The sequence below is a fragment of the Pongo abelii genome, chromosome 16 (genome assembly GCF_028885655.2).
Source record: "Pongo abelii isolate AG06213 chromosome 16, NHGRI_mPonAbe1-v2.0_pri, whole genome shotgun sequence".
Taxonomy (NCBI): domain Eukaryota; kingdom Metazoa; phylum Chordata; class Mammalia; order Primates; family Hominidae; genus Pongo; species Pongo abelii.
In genome coordinates, this window is record NC_072001.2 from 95,499,156 (window position 1) to 95,518,444 (window position 19,289).

A 19,289-nucleotide genomic window follows, 5' to 3' on the forward strand; every position below is an offset into this window, starting at 1 on the left:
AATGATGACAAAAACCACTCCACACCTCCTAAACCACCCTTCAAGCAAGACAAAGGGAAAGATCTTGGCATTTGGAAAACTTGAAATAAGGATGGTTAGACTCCGTGCCAGCCACACTGATGGGAAACCCTCCTTTGACGTCTCATCCCTGCCTCTAACAGACAGGGAGATTGATGTCCAACATTGTTCTCAACATCAGAAAAACCTCACCCCAAGAAAAATACATGGTGTTTTCGAAGTGCTTACTGTAAAAGGAGCAGGGTGCACTGACTTCGCCAAGGCATGGGAAGGAAATGAAGCGCTGAGGTGGGAATTAGTACACCCTTCCTCTGGGGAAAAGACATCTGCTCCTGGCACTCCTCAAAGGAGGTGATGCAGAGCTGTCCCTTGACGCTGTGCTGCTTCCCTAATCCACTCTCCAGGCTGGATGATGGGACCTCTTCCTGCAGGGGAGAGCCTGCCCTGGCTCCCAGGGTCAACAAGCGCAGCAGCCCCCGCCTTGGAAGCCTCCCTCCTGCCCCTCCTTACACACGAAGGGGCAGAACGGCTCTGGGCACAAGTGGTGCTTTGGTAGGAAATCAAGAAGGCCCTCTTACATCCCCGGGGGCGCCATGAAGGGACTTGGCTGCTGCCAGCCCCTCGCCAAACTCCTCTGAGTGGTCCAGAGAACAAGGCCAACCCGCCCCTCCCATTCACTGGGGTGTGGTTTCCAGCACTTAGGACATTCCATGTAGCTTCTCCAACAGGACTCCTCCTCCCCACCCTCAAACCCCAAGGACCGTTTCATAAACCAGATGATCATTTCTGGAAAGTTACATTTCTTAATTTCAGGAATTGTTCCAATTAGTGCAAAGAAAATAAAAGGTAATTATCTAATTCCAGTAAAACTTAATGGGGCCCTTCCCACCCCTGGCTAATGGTTGGTGTGAAATGTAATTTGACTTAAACTGTCTAAGGCTGTGAAAGTGTAAAATATTCAGGAAGGGTGGGGGACATTACCCCTTGTGGGAGCCGTATTTTTCTAGAAGGCATTTTGATCAAGACAGGACTCCCGCGGTTATTGATTTTGGGGTCATTGAGAGTCCAAGAACTAGGGAGATGAAGGCCACCCGGCGTCAGCACCGCGAGGGCGGAGGGAAGGCAGGCGCTGAGTCTCCCATTGGGGTTCTAGCCGAGGGTTCCAGCCAGGATTGCGTGACCTGGGGGCAGCTCGGAGAGCTCTCCCGACCCAGCATCGGGTCTATAAATGGAGACCGAGATAAGCACCTAGAGGGAGTGGTTTCTTGAGGGCTGAGAGCCTCGCCCACAAACTGTAGTCAGCATCTTCACCGAAGTTGGCCTGTCTTGGGTATTTCTTCTCTCCTCCCCTTCCCCCACCTCCCCTCCTAATTCATCAACTGCTGAAACATCTGCCTGGCTGAAACCGCCTTCTCGCCGGGCGCTGGGGGCTGTCCCCAGGTGTTGGTCTTTGTGTCGAGAAAACTTTGCGAGGAGGCGAGGGAGCTGGACAAAGAGCGGGCGAGGGAGGGCGTTTGCCAGCCTGAGGGGTGCGCCGGGCGGTGCGCGCACTTCCCTGGGCTCAGCTCCGTACCCGTCGCTCGCGGTGGCCAGAGCCCAGCCTCTCTAGGCCAGGAGTGGCAGCCTCCGGCTGCATCCCCGCGCCCTCGGGAGCTGAATAAAGCCAGGCGGGAGAAGCAAAGGCTAGCGCCTGGACGCTGGAGTTGGTGGGAGGAGGCGAGCAGAGGCGCGGAGCAAAGCTGTCAAACTGCGCGCGGAGCCGGGCGCGGGGCGGGGGAAGGGAAAGGAGGGAGGGAGGGGCAGGCGGGAGCCGAGAGGGAGCGAGCGGGCTCGCCGCGCCTGAGCAACCCCTGCCTGTCGCTGCCGCTGCCGCTGCCGCCGCCGGCCCGCACTCGCCCGGAGCGCAGGGTGTCTGCTCAGCTGCGCGCGGCGCGCGGAGGCTCCGGCGTCCGCCGCTGCGCCCTCCAGCCCCTGCTCCTCGCGCCGGCCCGCGTGGGTCCCGGCGGGCGCGAACCCACCATGCAGCTGCAGTTCCGGAGCTGGATGCTGGCCGCGCTCACGCTGCTCGTGGTCTTCCTCATCTTCGCAGACATCTCAGAGATCGAAGAAGAAATCGGGTAAATAGCTGCGCCCAGGCCCGTGCCACGAGCCCTGGCGGGATCTCTCCCTCCTGTACTCTCCACCCTCCGACCCCCTTTGTGTGCGCCGCGCCCCGCTGTAGCTCCGCTGGAGAGATGAGGACGGTTTGGCAGAAGGTGGCGGTGACAGGGGCCCGGGACGGTTTGGGGAGAGGAGGGTGGGGGCGCGGCTGCCGTGGGGTGTCCCCGGGCGGGGTTCACGGGAAGCCCCCAGCTGGCCCGCGTCGGGAAGCGGACTCGCCCACCCTGCCCCCCTGCCTGGCGTGTCCAAGCGCAGTGTCGCCGGGGTCGAGGGAGGGCGCCGGGGAGTGTCTCGGGCGGGCGGAGGGGCCGAGAGTGGAGGGAGGCAGGAGTTTCTTTGTCTCCGGCACGGCCGCTTTCTCGCCTTGGCAAAGTGGGCAGGGGGCGCGCAGGGATCTCTGAGCTGGGGGAGGGGTTCCCCGGGCCGGAGCGGAGGGCGGGGTTCTGCATGGGCTACTGGGAAGCGGAATGTGCCCTGCACACACAGACAGGCACACGCGCCTCCCGCCGGCCCGGGAGCCCGGCGTAGGAGCTGGCACCACTAGAGAAGGGCTCGCATAGCTGGACTGAGACCCCCGCCCTCGCCTGGCTTTGGACGTTCAGCCAAGCCACGGCGACCCCGGCGACCCTGGGTTCCTGTGCGCTCGCAGCGCGGAGACGGAGACATTTCGGGAAAGTCTGTACCGCCGCCCGGTGGGCTTCTGGGCCCTCAGGCGGGCGATCTGGCCCTTTTTTCTCTCGACCTCGCCAGAGGTAGGGCGGGACCGCGAGCCCGGATCCCCCCGGCTCCGGACATCCTGGAGCGCGCGCTTGAGGCGCGGGATGCACCCGCTGTGTGTCCCAGAGGCTGAGACTCGCGCCCCGCCCCGCAGCCTTCGGCTCGCCGGGCCGGGCCCCTCTCCAGAACCTCCAAAGGGCGGTAGACGACAGGTGGGGAGGCAGCCGGGGTTCTGAGGAGGCCCGAGGAGAGCTTCCTGGCCCTGGGCAAGGGGAAGGTGAGGTCTCAGAGAGGGCAGAAGGTCTCTTTCTCTGTGGGATTTGTGCCCTGCCAGGCGCTCTTCTAGAGTCCCGCGCCGCGTGCGCCCCTCCTTTGTCCCATTTGTTACTTCATTTGTTATCTGTGCTAGTTGAGGGTCCGCCACGCTGTCAGTCCCTCAAATGGGAGATGCCAGTCCTGGGCCCAGGCAGGATGCCGAGGCCCCAAGGACAAAAACTTGGGACAAGTGGCACTTTCTGCTCTCATTTTCTCCCCGCCCCTGCCCATCTCCCCGGAATTCCTTCTGTGAACTCCGCTGGGCTTCCAGAACCCCTCTCCCTGCCTCTTTCTCCTCATTCTCGGTTTCCCCAAGAGCTCTGAAAACTTTCACAAATGCTGTGCAGTTAATACACAACGTGCCACCAACTCCCACGCAGAGATAAACATGCTACTTTTCATAGCTGTTCGCCTCAGAAACGTGGATCGGAAAGGAAATCGGGCAAGTCACGTCTTGGGGTAATGGAAGATGCTGTGAGGAGGGCCTTCCTCTAGGCTTCTTATTCCGGTTGTGGTCACTGTCGGGCTCAGATCACTTGCTGACCTTTGCCCATGTGAGAGGGAAGGCCCGGCGCTGCCCATTGTTCTGCTATAAAAACATAAGTGCTGTGCTTATCCAGGCACCCCTAGGTCAGCCATTCATTGAATTCTTACCAAATACCTTCCACATGCTGGGAACTTTTAATTTTTAAAATGCAATCAGCAGATCACTTTGCACATAATGTTGCACTTTCTTGCCAAATGCACGGTGAAGCCTACGCTCCCCACATCAGGTTGTTCCCATATATGTACACACCCCTGGGACTTGTCTCACTTGAGTGCTCCCTGCTTCTTTTTATCCTGTCTGCTCGGCCAATCCTAGGAAAAAACGGTCAAACAAGTCCGATATGTCACCTCCTGTGGCATCTTCCTTCCCTGTCTTGCCTCTTGTCCCAGGCTGACCACCGGCTCGACCAGTCCTGACCAGGCCTGAGACACCCTCTCTCCCAGGCTGATGTAGCCGCCTTAGATCAACACTGCATATGCCTTTCGACTGGGACGGGCACTCTAGCCCCACCCACGGTCAGCCCCACACATGTTTAATCCAGAGGAATGGAGGCATATTTTGGGATTCACCATGGCTGGAGGAGGAAACACAGGGGCAGAGCATGGGAATCCCAACAGCACCTTCTGTCTGCTTACAAGCGAGGGTTTTTTGTTTCGTTTTGTTTTGTTTTGTTTTGTTTGTCTTTTCTTTTCTTTTTTTCTTTTTCTTTTTTTTTTTTTGAGACGGAGTCTCACTCTGTCGCCCAGGCTGGAGTGCAGTGGCACGATCTCGGCTCACTGCAACCTCCACCTCCCAGGTTCAAGCAATTCTCCTGTTTCAGCCTCCCGAGTAGCTGGGATTACAGGCACGCACCACCACACCAGGCTAATTTTTGTATTTTTATTAGAGACGGGGTTTCACCATGTTGGCCAAGCTGGTCTTGATCACCTCAGGGGATCTACCCACTTCAGCCTCCCAAAGTGCTGGGATTACAGGCGTGAGCCACCCCTCCCGGCACAAGTGAGGTTTTAACACTAAATTCATTCTTGGAATTACCCCAACTTTGAGCAGCTGGACTCAGTGCCCAATAAGAGCCTTGGCACAGTGGCCAGCGAGGGGCGTCAAGAGGGCTCCGCCTTCCTCACCATATGCCTTCCTGGAGACCTCGAATCATAGTCAGGCACACGAGGCTGCTGCACCAGCCTTGCCCCTCCATCCCCAACTTGCTCCGGACCTGTGCTAGGGAGGATTACAGATGATCTGCCCATGTCTGCCCCTGGGAGAAAGGGATGGCTCTGTAAAAGGATGGCTGTTTCTGGGAAGTAATAAACAGTGGGACCCTGTGATATGCTGGAAGGAAGGAAAGATAGAAGGAACCTCTTTTGGGGGTAACTTTTTCAAGGATTAAGGAATTTTAAAAAGTGAAAGAAGAAAGTGAATTACATGTGTATTATCTGGAGGAATAAAACTGAGATTTACTTTTCTGAAGCTCTTGATTCTCTTTTTTATAAAATGAGGCTTTTAATATGGTGGTCTCAGAGGTCCTGTCCTGCCTGAAAAATTATACACCATGAATTGAGGGGCAGGGCTTTCTTTGAGGGGAGTTTTCTGAGACACACATCTCTTTTCCTTAGTGATTATTTTCAAAAGTTCCATTTCTGACTCTCTTGCTCTCATTCTGCTGGAACTGAATAAGAAAACAAAATGTAGAAAGATAAGTTCTCTGCAAAGCACCTAGAGAGTCCTGCCTGGTAGCCAAGGAGTGAATTCAAATTCTAAGTCAGAAATTGGGTGGGGCTTTGGTAAAACAGCCCCTGATCAATTCACGCACGCTCCCAAGTTTTAGATCCAATTCGACCAAGTTGTAAGCTAAAATCTTCTGATTGTTTCTTGGCCTTTAATCTTGAGTGTAACTTCCGCTAGGGGATTGTGAGGCGTAGCTGTTGCCCATCATGGTGTCCATGGAACTGGGCACACAAGGCATTCAATAAACATCTGTTGGATAAATATTTTCCTGAGTCTGGCACAATGATGGGTACACACAGCATCCTTGGGCAAAGTTGAAACTCAGAGCTGGCCAGGAACGGTGGCTCACGCCTGTAATCCCAACACTTTGGGAGGCCGAGGCAGGTAGATCACCTGAGGCCAGGAGTTTGAGACCAGACTGGCCAACATGGTGGAACTCCATCTCTACTAAAAATAAAAAAATTAGCCAGGTGTGGTGGCGGGTGCCTGTAAGCCCAGCTACTCGGGAGGCTGAGGCAGGAGAATGGCTTGAAACCTGGGAGGAAGAGGTTGCAGTGAGCCAAGATCACGCAACTGCACTCCAGCCTGGGCAACGGAGCGAGACTCCATCTCAAAAAAAGAAAAAAAAGAAAGAAAGGAAGGAAGGAAGGAAGGAATGAACGAATGAACTCACTGAGCCTTGGGACAGGAAGAGAGCAGAGGGCTCTCCCTGTAGAAACCTTTCCTTTTTATCAATTAGGGTAAATTTGACACTGAGAAGTAACATCACTAATCTGAGATCACAGCCTGGCTGGTTAAGGGCAGAGCAGGCTTGCACAGGTCTCCTCGTTTGTAACCCAATGCCCTAATTCTCATATTAGTTCCTCTACCCATAAAGGAATTACAGAAATCTCGTTAAAGAGAAGTTGAGTGACTAGTAAAGATAATAATAGCAATTATGACAACGGTGAAGATGATCATGGTTAGCATTTACTGAGTGCTTCCTAAGAGCCAAGAGCTATTCCAAGTACTTTATAGATGTTAACACATTCCAGCCTCATGGCGATCCAGTGATCACCCGCCAGTGGCACTGTTTGTAGAGCTCTGTGAGCCAGATGCTAGGCTAACTGCTTTGAAACACATTTGCTGGATCCTCACCAGAACCCTCTAAGGTAGGTACCATTTCTATCCCCATTTATTGATGAAGAAACCGAGGCCTGGAGAGGTTGTATACCCTGCTGATAAACTTGTGATAAAGCAGCTCTATGGAAGGCCGAAACCCATGCATGCTCTTGACCATCGTGCTAGACTGCCCTGTCCTCTGAGTTATTTTTTTTACCCTGAGCTAATGTTAGGAAATATATCTGAAGACTAACTCATCCCCGGTGGTTCTTCCAAAGGTCCAGAGTTTTCCTGAGAGCCTGATCTGGCCTTAGTAGTTTCTCCATCAGTCATTTAGAAAGAGAGAAGGTGAATGAGGAGGACCAGAGGAGGACTCTGAGCACATCTCCCCAAAATGTCCCTCTAGTCCAGCTAAGTTCAGTGCCATGCTGGAGGACAGAATGGCATTAACCCCAGCCTGTTATACAAGGTCACCTGCCATGGGTATGGGCATTCCAGACTCTCAGGTGGAGCCTGGGGCTAAAGTGACAGGAGGAGGGAAAGCTCCTATTCCATTGCAAACCTGATTCTGATGTCAATCAAAAGGGCCTGCCTCGATACTACATGCTGTATATTTGGGCATCTAGGTGTCTGGAGCAGGGGAGATAGTAAAGATATTTAACAACTGCTCCCTCTCCAGCACCAACCTGTTAGAATGGACATCTGACCCGTCAGAACTGATGCCGTCCAGTACACCACGGCCAGGGATCCTAGTGCACCCCAGCCAAACACCAGGCCCTGTCTGGGAAAACACTAGACAAGGAGAGGCTAGCTCTGATCATCAGCCATGACGAGATCTGTGAGCAGGCAGCAACTACTGCCAACAGCCGAGAGTGAGGTGAGGTGCATTGTTTAGTGGATGAGTGCATGTGGATGGGAAAGAAAATGACCTTGAGCAGTTGCAGTCCAGGCACTCTGTAAGAAGTACACATGTTTGCTCAAGACGATGCAATTTTTTTAAAAAGCCCATTCTTCTCTCTAGTCCTGGTGTACTTCACTGAAGTATAAGCATGATTGGAAGATAAAATAGGAGAGAAAGAAGGTCTGGTTTTAACTCACTTCTCCAAGTCCTTGTTGCCAACTGTTCCAAACATCACATTTAAATTGTAAATAGATACCATCTTAGAAACCAATTCACCACTCAGGGCCTCTTTCCCCCTGTAAGGCAGGGTTGCTAGGTTTTAAACATGTTTTAGGTTTTACAAATTGGAAATGTTGTAGATTGCAAATTATAAATACTTCTTCAAGAGGGGATTCTAGAAAGACTCCTGTTGCTTTTAGCAGGGCATACAAAGCAATGCATCATCTGGCCTTTGCCTCTGTCTGTAGCCGGCCTGGGCTCCAGCCATTTTGTATTGCTTACAGGTTCCCCAAAATGTCCTAGGATTTCATACCTCTGTGCCTTTGCACATTCTGCTCCTGCTCTGTGGAATGCCCTCCTTGCACACACACCATCCTTCCTGCTGTTGCCCCGCTCCTCCCAGGCCCTACCTTTCTCTCACTGCTCTGTCTTCTCCTTCCAGGCTAAGATCTGGTATGTCCTAGACCCCATTCCCTTCTGAGACATCTGCATTGGTTGCCCCTCCTGTGTGCACCCTAGCACCCCATCATGCAGCACCCCATGGAGATGCATTTCACAATTATATTTTATTTATCCTTTATCCCCAGCCCCTGGTGATATGTCTATGGTTTAGTAAATGAAGCCCATAAAATATTTTTTGAATGAACAAACTCTGACCGAGGATATGGCAAAAATAAGCATTCAGCCTCTCTGCTCCCAAAAGTACATACTATTCTAACAACAATTAAACACCCTCCGCTTGATCTGGAAGCCGCCTGCTTTTCCTATGTATCTAGCATGGAGGGTGCATCCCAGTGAAGAGCACAGTCTGGCTATGACGTTATTCACCATTGCAGAATGTTTGGGGCCAGTGGAAATAAAAGCCGCTTTCTAATTTGTAAAAGCAGAGGACCCAGTGGTGTTTGCCCCCTGCCAGTTTAGATAAAAACCAAAGATCTAGAGCCCAGATGCCAAGCCTCTGCCGGCTGTTGGTTCTCCAGAGAGCCCTTTCCAGCCCTCCACTGCCCACAGTGCGGCTATGGCTGCCCCCTCGTGCCTGGAAGGACAGCCAGCCCCGTCTACCTTAATCCCCTTCAGGGCTTCCGTAGTGGCATTGAGAGCAGACCAGGAACGCAAGGCCAGCTGTTTCCTTGCAAGGGCTGGTCCCCCGGTAGGATGCTGGAAACTGAGTGTTAGAGACATTGACAGTAAGAAATGTGAGGTCAGGTTGGGATGTGTCTTCTCAAAGATTTTCCTCATGAAGCACCTTCTAGTGGTGTTTTTATTTGAAAACACTGGTCAAACCAGTGAATCCTGATGACGGGTGAAGACTTGGGGCAGCTGTGTGGATCCTAGATAAGGTCAGGAGCCTCATCTCTCTCAGCTGTCTCAAGCAGAAATGAGTTAGAGACAGATGGGAGGACACAGTAAAAACGGCCGGGGGAGGGACAGGAACATGAAAGCCACCAGCTGGGTGAGTCAGGTGGCTGTCTCCTGCCAGGGCGTGGGGACGGGCTCATCTTCCAGAGGGGCACTGTGGGGTGAGACACCGTCCCCTGTGACCAGCTGGCTGACCACCCCTGGGCTTGCTTACCATCTCTCCAGAGCTGAGGCTGGTCCCTAATCATTGAGATTAGTCACTCTCCTGGGTGGCATCTGGGCTGGTTTTAAATTCTCCTTAGTCTTCCTGCAATTTATCACCCGGCTAGGAAGCTGCCCGGTGTCCTGATGGGACCTGTGTGTCCCGTGTTTTCTCAGCTTTGGCTGTCACTGACTTCGCGACGATGGCAAGGAGGGAACGGCTCCAACTGGGGAGAGCAGCAGCCCCAACACGACATGTGTCTGTATTACACATTAGCAGTCGAGGTTCCTCCTGACACTTTCGAGCACTTGGGATCCCAATTCACTCCCCTGGGAAATCCAGCGTCCCGCCTTGCTGTGTGGGTGTGCCTTTGACTTCCCAAACTGCTCTGCTAGCATGAAGCTCTCAGCTCTGTCCAAGGGTTTCCCAGCACCTTTTTGTTATTATTGGAGGAATGCAGAGGGACTCAGCTCTGCTTCCTGGACCTTTTTTAAGGTTCAGGGAAACAATTCCTCCTCCTGCTCCTCCAGCTTCTTAGTTGATGGCCAAAGGATGAAAGGACCCCTAGGTCAGTGGTTCCCAAATGGTGAGCTACAGATGAGTGGTGACCTGAAAGGAGCCAGAAAAAAAAAAAAAAAAAAAAAAGCGCAATGTAGCCATGATTATTAATAGTTTCAAGTTGCCAGCTGCCATTGCCTGAAAAGAACTCTTCTATATTCTGAGATAATGTTCCTTTTTCCTTTGGGATACTAAGATGTCCTTTCTTTTATGAAAGGGAGTGATGGTAGCTATGAAATTCTCCCTTGGCTGAAGAGGGTGGTAACCTCATGAGTCCCCAACCCCAGTGTTTTGGAAAGACTATGGGTCCTTGAAATCTGATAGTCTGGGGTCTGGATCCACAAGGTACTCTGAAAAGCTCACTTCAGGAAATAGCCTCACTCCTCACGTATTTTCTTCCCCATGGAGGCTGATGGCAGCAGAGAATAACAACAAAGTCATTTTTTGTCTGTGTCTGCTGGGGTCCAAATGATTTTCTAAACACTTCAGCTAGATTCACACCTGTAATCCTCCCAACAGTCTGAGGAGGTCTATGTTATTATTATCTCCCTTTTACAGATCAGTGAACTGAGGCCCGGAGCAGTTAAATAACACAGCTAGTAAGGTGCAGAGCTGGGATTCAAACCCAGGCTCCCAGGAACAAGGATAATTCTCCAAAAAACGATGTCTTAAATGACATCCAGTGGGGAAGAGATGCGTGCTTGTATTTTCAAGGAATAAGCCTTGGAAACACAAAGGTCTGTGGGAGAGAGAACCCTGGGATGTAGCGATGCTGAAGGAACCTCAGGGGATAGCATGTTGGAGCCCAGACCATAATGGGACATGGCAGCCAAAAGATCAATACAGTTTAGGGTTGCCAGCTCCAAAACACCTTAATGTGGAATGAGGGCCAGGGGCACACCACTCCGCCTCTGCCTCCCCACTTTTCCTCTCCTCTCACACCAGCTTCCCTCCACGGAGTCTCATCAGAATGGCTCCGGAGCACGGCATTTGTTTGACCATCTCATTATCAGAGAGAGAGACACACTGAGAGAGAAGAGAAAAACAACACAAATGATTAAGGCCTAGAGGAATTTTCTTCTAGGGGAAGACAGAAGGGTTGGTGCTGTCAGCTTCGCCAGGTCAGTGGAGCCTGACGAGGAAGGGAAGGAGGGAGGGATTGAGGGAGAGAGGGAGGGAGCCCTTCGGGGAGGGGCCAGGCTTCATGCAAGGAGATTGCACATCCCAGGGAGCCCCCTTTCCTACGGTAACTGCATTCTGCTGAGAGCTCACATGTATCACCTCACTCAGCCTTCTCAAGTACCCTGTTAGTCCATTTGCAGATGAGGAAATGGAGACTCAGAGAGGTCTCGGGACTTGCTAAGGTCACACAGCTAGTAAACACGGAGCTGGGATTCCACCCAGGTTTGCCTGACTCCGTGGTTCATCTGGTCTTAGCCACTTTTTTATACTGAGGTTACCTGGCTGCTCGCCCCCATTCCTCATGCCTCCTGCCCTGGGCCTCCTGCACTTTATCCCATTTTCTGTACCATGCAGAGAGTTTGCACAAAGATGCTGGAAGCTTTTGAGACTATAGAATAGACTCATCAATGTCAGATAGCTTCGTGAACACAATGGCATCTGTCACCATTGGGCACAACACTACAGCAGAGGCTGTGGAAGAGGCAGACATACCTGGACTCTACCCGGGGCAGTGTGAGCACTTGTTATTGAGCTTCCCCAGTTCTAATTTTGAAAATCGGCTGCACGCTGGAGGAGTGATAACCAGGGTTAATTCATGCCTTCTTGGTAAATGCCAGAGTAGCTTAAATAATGAAGGCGGGAGGCATAAGATGTCTGGAGAAAGTGAATTAGTAAATTGATAGGGCAGGTGACTTTAGTTTGCTGTTTTCCTGTCAGCAGTAAAGGCCCTCCTACTGCATCTCTTGAGGTTCCCACAATTTGGGATTTGACTTTAGGTGGACTCAGGATGATGCCCAAATTGTACACTAATCAAAACATTTAGTTCCCAGGAGAAGCAAAGAGAAGGGCAAGAGAGAAACTCCCCATGGTGTTCTGTCTTGGCCCGGGCAGGGAGCCTCTTAGGCCGGCTGGACACAAAGGCAGCAACGTGCTGACAGACGGCATCCCAAAGAAAGACCCGTGATGGCCCAGCCTTGGTAGTAAAGCCAGTCAAGGCTCCACAGGCCCTTCCCCAATCTGCCAGAACTGCCCACCATAGCTCTAACCTCCAGAAGAATGCCAGAATGACTCACTTAGGTATTCATCATACATCTCTCCCTGCTGCCAACCTGGGGCCTTACTTTTATCTGTAAGGACTGACAAGTTCTTGCCAGAGCTGGATTCATGGCATATAATTCAGGACATTGGGCCAGACCGTTGGAGCAACTGAGAGCTACTCTTGGAAGATTAAGGCTCTAGTCTTCAGTGGAACACTTATGACCTGTGTGACTTCAGGCAAGTGACCTCACCTTTCGGAGTCTCAGTTCCCTAATCTGTGTAATGGGGTTAATGATACCCAATTTACAGTGTTCTGAGGATTAAATAAAACCCAAATGGTGGGAATGTAAAATGGTACAGCTACTATGGAAAACAGTATGACGGTTCCTCAAAAAATTTAACATAGAATTACTATATGATCCAGCAATTCCACTTCTGGGTATATATTCAAAAGAATTGAAAGCAGGAGCCAGGTGTGGTGGCTCACGCCTGTAATCTCAACACTTTGGGAGGCCGAGGTGGGTGGATCACCTGAGGTCAGGAGTTTGAGACCAGCCTGGCCAACGTGGTGAAACCCTGTCTTTACTAAAAATACAAAAAAAAAAAAAAAAATTAGCTGGGTGTGGTGCTGCATGCCTGTAGTCCCAGCTACTCGGAGGCTGAGACAGGAGAATCGCTTGAACCCAGGAGGCGGAGGTTGCAGTGAGCCTAGATCATGCCACTGTGCTCCAGCCTGGGCGACAGAGCAAGACTCCATCTCAAAAAAAAAAAAAAAAATTGAAAACAGGAACTGAAACAGATATTTGTACACCCATGTTCATAGTAACCTTATTCACAGTAGCTAAAACGTGGAAGCAACCCAGGTGTCCATCAATGAGTGAATGGATAAACAAAATATGGTAGATGCTGGGCGTGGTGGCTCACCCCTGTAATCCCAGCTTTTAGGGAGGCAGAGGCAGGAGGATAGCTTGAGCCCATAAGTTTGGACTTGCCTGGGCAATATAGCGAGACCCTGTTCTTAAAAAAATTTTTTAAAAGGTATATCCATACAATGGAATATTATTCAATCTTAAAAAGGAAGGAAATTCTGACATAAGCTCTAAGGTGGGTGAACTTTGAGAACATTAAGCTAAGTGGAATAAGCCAGAGGCCAAAAGAGGAATACTGTGTGGTTCTACTTATATGAGGCGTCTAGAGTGGTCAAATTGATCAAGACAGAAAGTAGAATGGCGGTTGCCAGGGTCTGGGGAAGGGGAAGGGGAATTTGTTTAATGGGTATAAAGTTTCAGTTTTGCAAGATGAAAAGAGTTCAGCAGACAGATGGTAATGATAGCTGCAGAATAATATGAATGTCTTAATGCCACCGAACCGAACACTTAAAAATAGTTAAGATGGTAAATTGTATGTTATGTGTATTTTACCACAGTTGAAACACACACATGCACAAGCAGCCAGTAGAGTGCCTGGCAGGTGCTCGGGACACACTGAGTTATTTTAAGAGCGCAGTTGTGATTTTCAACAAAGCAACATCAATGTGAGTATTATTTAATTTTAAAAATAATACAGTACCAAAAAGCAGATACAGGGGAAATGGAGAGAGAAAAGGGGGGAGGTGTGGCTATAGACAGAATTAGAAAAATACAGATCATCACTTTGTTGTATGTTTGTATACACAAGCTGGAGGTGGCCCAAATACCCAATATCTGGGATTTAGAATTGTGGAAAGTGCAAGCATACGTTTGTGTGGCCACTCTGAATTCTTGTTGGCTGCCCTGCCCATCTAAGTTTAGTGGAGGGGCCCATAAGGTTTTGCCAAAGCCTAAGTTGCAAGGAGGGCCCAGAGTGATGGCGGAGAGAGGCCAAGACAGTCCAGAGCCCCCTCCCTCCCAGATGCAGCTTCCAGAAGTCCCTTTCTTTATCACCTGCCTAGGGGTGGCCTCTAAACAGTGTTTTTGGCTCAAGGGTGAACCTGAAAAGAAAAGAGTCCAAGATACTGATCCCAAGATTTGGCTCCTGCTGAGCTGGGAAGAGGTAGGGCACAGCTGTCTCTTCCCTTTTAGGCTCTCTATAATACCACAGGAAGGAGTAAGTGAGGTGGATTCCAGGAGGCTTGAGATGCCAAAGCCAGTTCTCAGACTTGAGAGAGCATCACAGTCACCTCGAGGATTTGTTAAAAACAGAACGCTGGACACCTCCTGGAGTTTCTGTTTCCACAGGCCTGGGGCGGGGCCTGAGCGTTTGCATCTCTAACAGGTTCCAGGTGATGCTGACACTGCTGGCCCGTTTCAGGACCACACTTTGAGAACCACTGAGCGAGAGCCTTGTCACTCAGTGTGGTCCTCAGACCAGCAACATGGACATCATCTGGATGTTTGGTAGAAATGTAGTGTCTCAGGCCCTCCTCCAAACCCTAGACCTGCCGAATCTGAATCTGCTCAGTAACAAGCCCCCAGGTGAAGTGTATGCACACTTTGCTGGGGGAATGATTGGTTTCCCTGCCTTCTGCAGAGTCCCTGCCCTAAGAGTGACCTTAGCCCATCACACCAGGGGTAGCCTGTCAGTGTAGCTCCACTGACCATCACAGAGTCAGCCTAGAGTGACCTCCAAATGGATATCAGAAAAATGAATAATGATTCTTGGCCAGGCACAGTGGCTCATGCCTGTAATCCCAGCACTTTGGGAGGCAGAGGTGAGTAGATCACTTGAGCCCAGGAATTCGAGACCAGTCTGGGCAACATGGCGAAACGCATCTCTACAAAAATACAAAAATTAGCTGGGCGCGTGGTGGTGTGTGCCTGTAATCTCAGCTACTCAGGAGGCTGAAGCAGGAGGATCACTTGAACCTGGGAGGCGGAGGTTGCAGTGAGTTGATATGTCACCATTACACTCCAGCCTGGGCATCAAGAATGAAACCCTGTCTCAAAAAAAAAAAAGAAAGAAAAAGAAAAAAAAATACTACAAAGAAAAATGGATAATGATTCTTATTACAGCCACTGGTTGGATTCCTGAGTGTATGCCAGGAGCTTTTTATACATTGTTTCACACATTTATTATAAAACCCCTGCAAAACCCATTTTATGGACAAGTAAACTGAGACTCAGAGTGACTGCTTAGGAAACAGAAAAAGAACTTAAACTGTATGGCGATCTAGCTGGCTGTTTTCCAAGGTGCCAGGGGTTTAGCCTTTAGCCATTAGCCTACTTCTCTTCCTTTGTCCTCCCAAATGAGGCCTGAGGTGTAAGATGAGGAGAGCAGAAATCTTAACCAAGGGTTGAAGTGATTTATTACATAAGTACAAGGAGGATACAGTGTGTCCAGAAACAGGCTTGACCTGGTACTGGAGCACTTAAAGGAAATTTCTAGAGAAACTGGACAGCAAAGCGCTCATCAGCTGTGTCATTAAGCCCTCTAATGAGCTTGGCTAAGATGCGATCATTCACACAGCACAGGGCCCCACTTCACAGTTGGCGTGTGCAGTCACAGTTCCCTAGAGTTCTGGGGTTTCCTGAGTGGATCTGGTGGCCTGCCCAGCCTGCAGTCCAATTCCAAACTCCACTCTCAGTTATAAAAAGCAGGGGAATGGAGAGGGGAGGCCTCTAGGGGTGATGGAAGGCAAGTCTAGGGGAGCCTTTTAAAACCAATCTGCTCTTCCAGATAAAGAAAGCCTCCAAGCAGGCTGGAAGCCAAGATTTTAATTGTATTTATTTTTGCTATTACCTTCTATTTAGGGCAAGGGATATTGGTATTCTATTTATGGTAGTGGTATAAAGATTCCTTTTGTGATAAATTCATTTAAGTTTTTAAGTGAGTCAATTTAAAGGAAAGTATTAAGTCAATAAAGTCTAGTTAGCAAAACGCATGAAGGTAGACCCGGAAAATTTTGAAGTTTATGCAATGACATCCCAGACTTTCTTCTCCCCCATAGTCATTATCTGCCCTGAATGGCAGCAAACTCATGACAACTCCTTGCAAAACTTCTCTCCAGAGTGACTGAGTTAATCCTTCAGAAAGTACCTACTTACAGAAACCATTTATAACTGTGTCTGGAAACGGACCAGCACACACCAAAAGAATCCTTGAATAAAACAACCTTATGAATGATTGAAACAGTGTCCAACAACCCTCCTCCAAGAGAGGGTGGTCCCACCAAGAGGAGAGGATGCCTTAGGCCCAAGAAGACCTTTCACCCCTGCAACACCACTAGATTAGACCCTCATCTCACCGTCCTCTGAAGCTCCCTGCCTCTGTCTGGCACATCTCCCCACACCATGTTTGTTGCATGGTTTCTTTCCTGCTTGTTAGCTTGTAGCTCCTTGAAGGCTAGGACCGTTTCAGATGTGTGCCCCATTGTACTTCCAGCTCCTGCTACAGTGCCTGGTAGAAAGTAGGTGCTCTTTTGGAGAAAGAAGGGAAGGAAGGAGGGAAGGGATGAAGGGGAGGGAGTAAGTTCCTTGAGGGAGGCTGAGATAGGCCCCAGTTACTGATATTCTAGGATCACTTACATATTTCTCTCTATGGCCAAAGGAGAAAAAAATGTGGTAGGGGCTGTATTAGCTCCCTGTGCAATTGTCTGATTTGAAATCCACTGAGTTCCATTTTATTTATTTATTTATTTATTTATTTATTTATTGAGATGGAGTCTCACTCTGTCGCCCAGGCTGGAGTACAATGGCGTGATCTCAGCTCATTGCAACCTCCGCCTCCTGGGTTCAAGCAATTCTCCTGCCTCAGCCTCCTGAGTAGCTGGGATTACAGGTGTGTACCACCACGCCTGGCTAATTTTTGTATTTTTGGTAGACAGGGGTGTCACCATGTTGGTCAGGCTGGTCTTGAGTTCCTGACCTCATGATCCGCCCGCCTTGGCCTCCCAAAGTGCTGGGATTACAGGCATGAGCTACCACGCCCAGCTGAGTTCCCTCTTATTTAGAGAAGACACCCACTTTCATTTTTGCCCCTCATTTCATGAAGAAAGACCAGCCCACAGTTTAAGTAAGTATTCCTAACAGGCTAATTCACAGTTCTATATGGGCTCTGAGGTCTCATACACAGAAGCCAAAGGACTGGAGGGATGTGTCCAGAATTGGGAATCAGGCGAGCTGGCTCCAGGCAGGCTGAGATCAAGCTGATAACAAGGAGATTAATAAGGGCCTGCAACCTCCTCAGTCTTGTATTAGGGAGGAGGGTTTTCAAATCAATGCTGGTCTGGCTGGCTTAATGGTACCTAATCTTACCTTTTGAAGCTCACGCATTTGGGAGTTGAGATCAATTGAGATAAAATAAAGTAAAATGTGTTGACTTTGGGATTTTTAGTCTTCATCAGAGTCCCATTGTGTAGTGTTGTTTTTATTTTCTGTCTTGGAAATAGGCAGAGATTAGCTGCTGGAGAGGGTTGTTCTGTCTGGACTAGGTGGTCTATTTACTTTTGTTCTGCTTTTTTTCATTTTCCACTCGATGATTCTTCATGAGGGAAGGGCCCATTTCTTTCCTGTTCATTTCTGTATAGCCAGTGCATGACACCTGGCAAATGCTCAGTAACTATTTCTCAAATGCAGCATTGCAGCATCACCAGCACAGACTGTGTGCCATGAGCCACCCTGCTGGAAAAGCCAATCTGCTCCTGATTAGGTGCAAAAACAGCAGCCTTATAAGGCACTCACTGTGCCCCTGGAGAAAGGCGTCAGGACGGTTTCCTGGTACCTGGTTTCTGTGACGGTTACCATGAGCTTTGTGCAGTCATTGCAAAGCTGTGTGTGAGCAAAATGCATCCGATCCATTTTACAGGTGCTTACAAGCCCTGTGCTGAGTGCTGGCGACTGAAAAGATGAGTACAGCATAGGGAAGGTGCTCATGGAGTTTGTGATCTGGTGGGGGAGCGAGTTGTGTAATGATGAGGAATGTGTCTGGAGGTGAGAGTTTGGGGGTCTGGGCTTTGGTTGTGGATTGCCACCACCAGGCCATTGCCCTAAGGTCAGGCCCTAACATCTTTGGGCCTCAGCTTTCGCGTTTATAAAAAGTGGACTCAATGGACCTACAGGTCTTCACTTGCTCTAGAGCAACAAAACTGGACAGCTGTCTCAAGGAGTTTTCCTGTGGAGTGGAGTTCAGCCTCACTGGAAATAGCAAATCCATTTGCTGCTATGCCTCTAAATCCCTTGCCCTGAAATTTTAGAGCAGGGCAATAAATAGGTGTTGGTCTATTTTCACCTACCACCTGCTCTACATTAAAAAGAAAAGAAAGCTGCTATGTGGCAAGAGGAAGACAAGCTAATATACTGGGTATAATATACTGCTCTTTGCCAGGCACTGTATTTGACATTTTCACATCTCAATGGAACGTCCTGATAAACTTGCAGGATGGGGAGCAATAGCATTGTCACTGCTGCACCCTTCAGTCCACTTAGAGGACCATTGCATCACAGCAGGATTGCTGTTCCCATCAAATGACATCCTGTATACCAAGTTTTAGAAAAGCACATGAGTGCATGTAACGGGATGTAGAAAAGCTATTTTCAAGCATAGTTAAATGTGGTGATTTTGGAAGCCTTCTTCACTTAGCTATCAGGAAAATTCATTATCACCAACAAACATCTTATGAGAGTAGTATATCAGCCTAATTGCCATCCCTGACCTCCCATGGTGAGCTGACAGGTAATAAAAACAAAAATAACAATAGCGTGCTCATGGTACTGATGATTCCTACCATAGGAGCTCCAAAGAGGGGGTTCCCTACCAAGGACTGGGGATGAGAGAAGGCAGGATTTGGGGGCTTGAAGGAAGGGCCCAAGGACTTGAGCGGGAGAAAGAATGACATTGGTGACCTAGATGGAGAGAATGGCCAGAACCAAGAAAGTTTCACATGTACAAGAAGGAGCTGTTCTCACATTTGTGACACGGCTGCCACAGACTCTGGCAGTGCCTAGAGGTGGAGGAAAGTAGGGGAGGACAGAGGGCTTGGAGCCAGGCTGTCAAGGGCTGAAGAACTCAGACTTGATTCTTTGAGGGTTTCTTTGGTTTAACATGCGGTCTGGAGACCTCTAAAGAATCTGTGATGGGGTTCAGGAGATCCACGAACCCCTTGAAATTGTAGGCATTTTTCTGAGCAGATGGTTCAAACATTTCAAAGGATTCCCAAAGGGACCCACAAAAGCTTAAGAGGAGCCGCTGTGGACAGTTGGGACCCTTGAAGTGTTTTGACCAAAGGTATGTGCAGACTATGCATCAGTTGCTTGGAGGGGGCAGGTGCCGGG

The 19,289-nt window shown here is 49.8% G+C and overlaps 1 protein-coding gene across 2 annotated transcripts in view; it reads left to right on the plus strand.

Moving 5' to 3' along the window:
- Nucleotides 1-1,828: 1,828 nt before the first annotated feature.
- Nucleotides 1,829-19,289, plus strand: part of ST8SIA2 (ST8 alpha-N-acetyl-neuraminide alpha-2,8-sialyltransferase 2) — a 77,804-nt gene continuing 60,343 nt past the window's right edge. Inside the window, exon 1 of one of the 2 annotated variants that reach the window (XM_054531907.2) lies at nt 1,829-2,135. In XM_054531907.2, coding sequence (XP_054387882.1) covers nt 2,038-2,135 — 98 coding nt within the window. In that variant the 5' untranslated portion in view covers nt 1,829-2,037. The remainder of the gene's footprint in view (nt 2,136-19,289) is intronic. The other variant, XM_002825854.5, reaches the window with a different exon arrangement.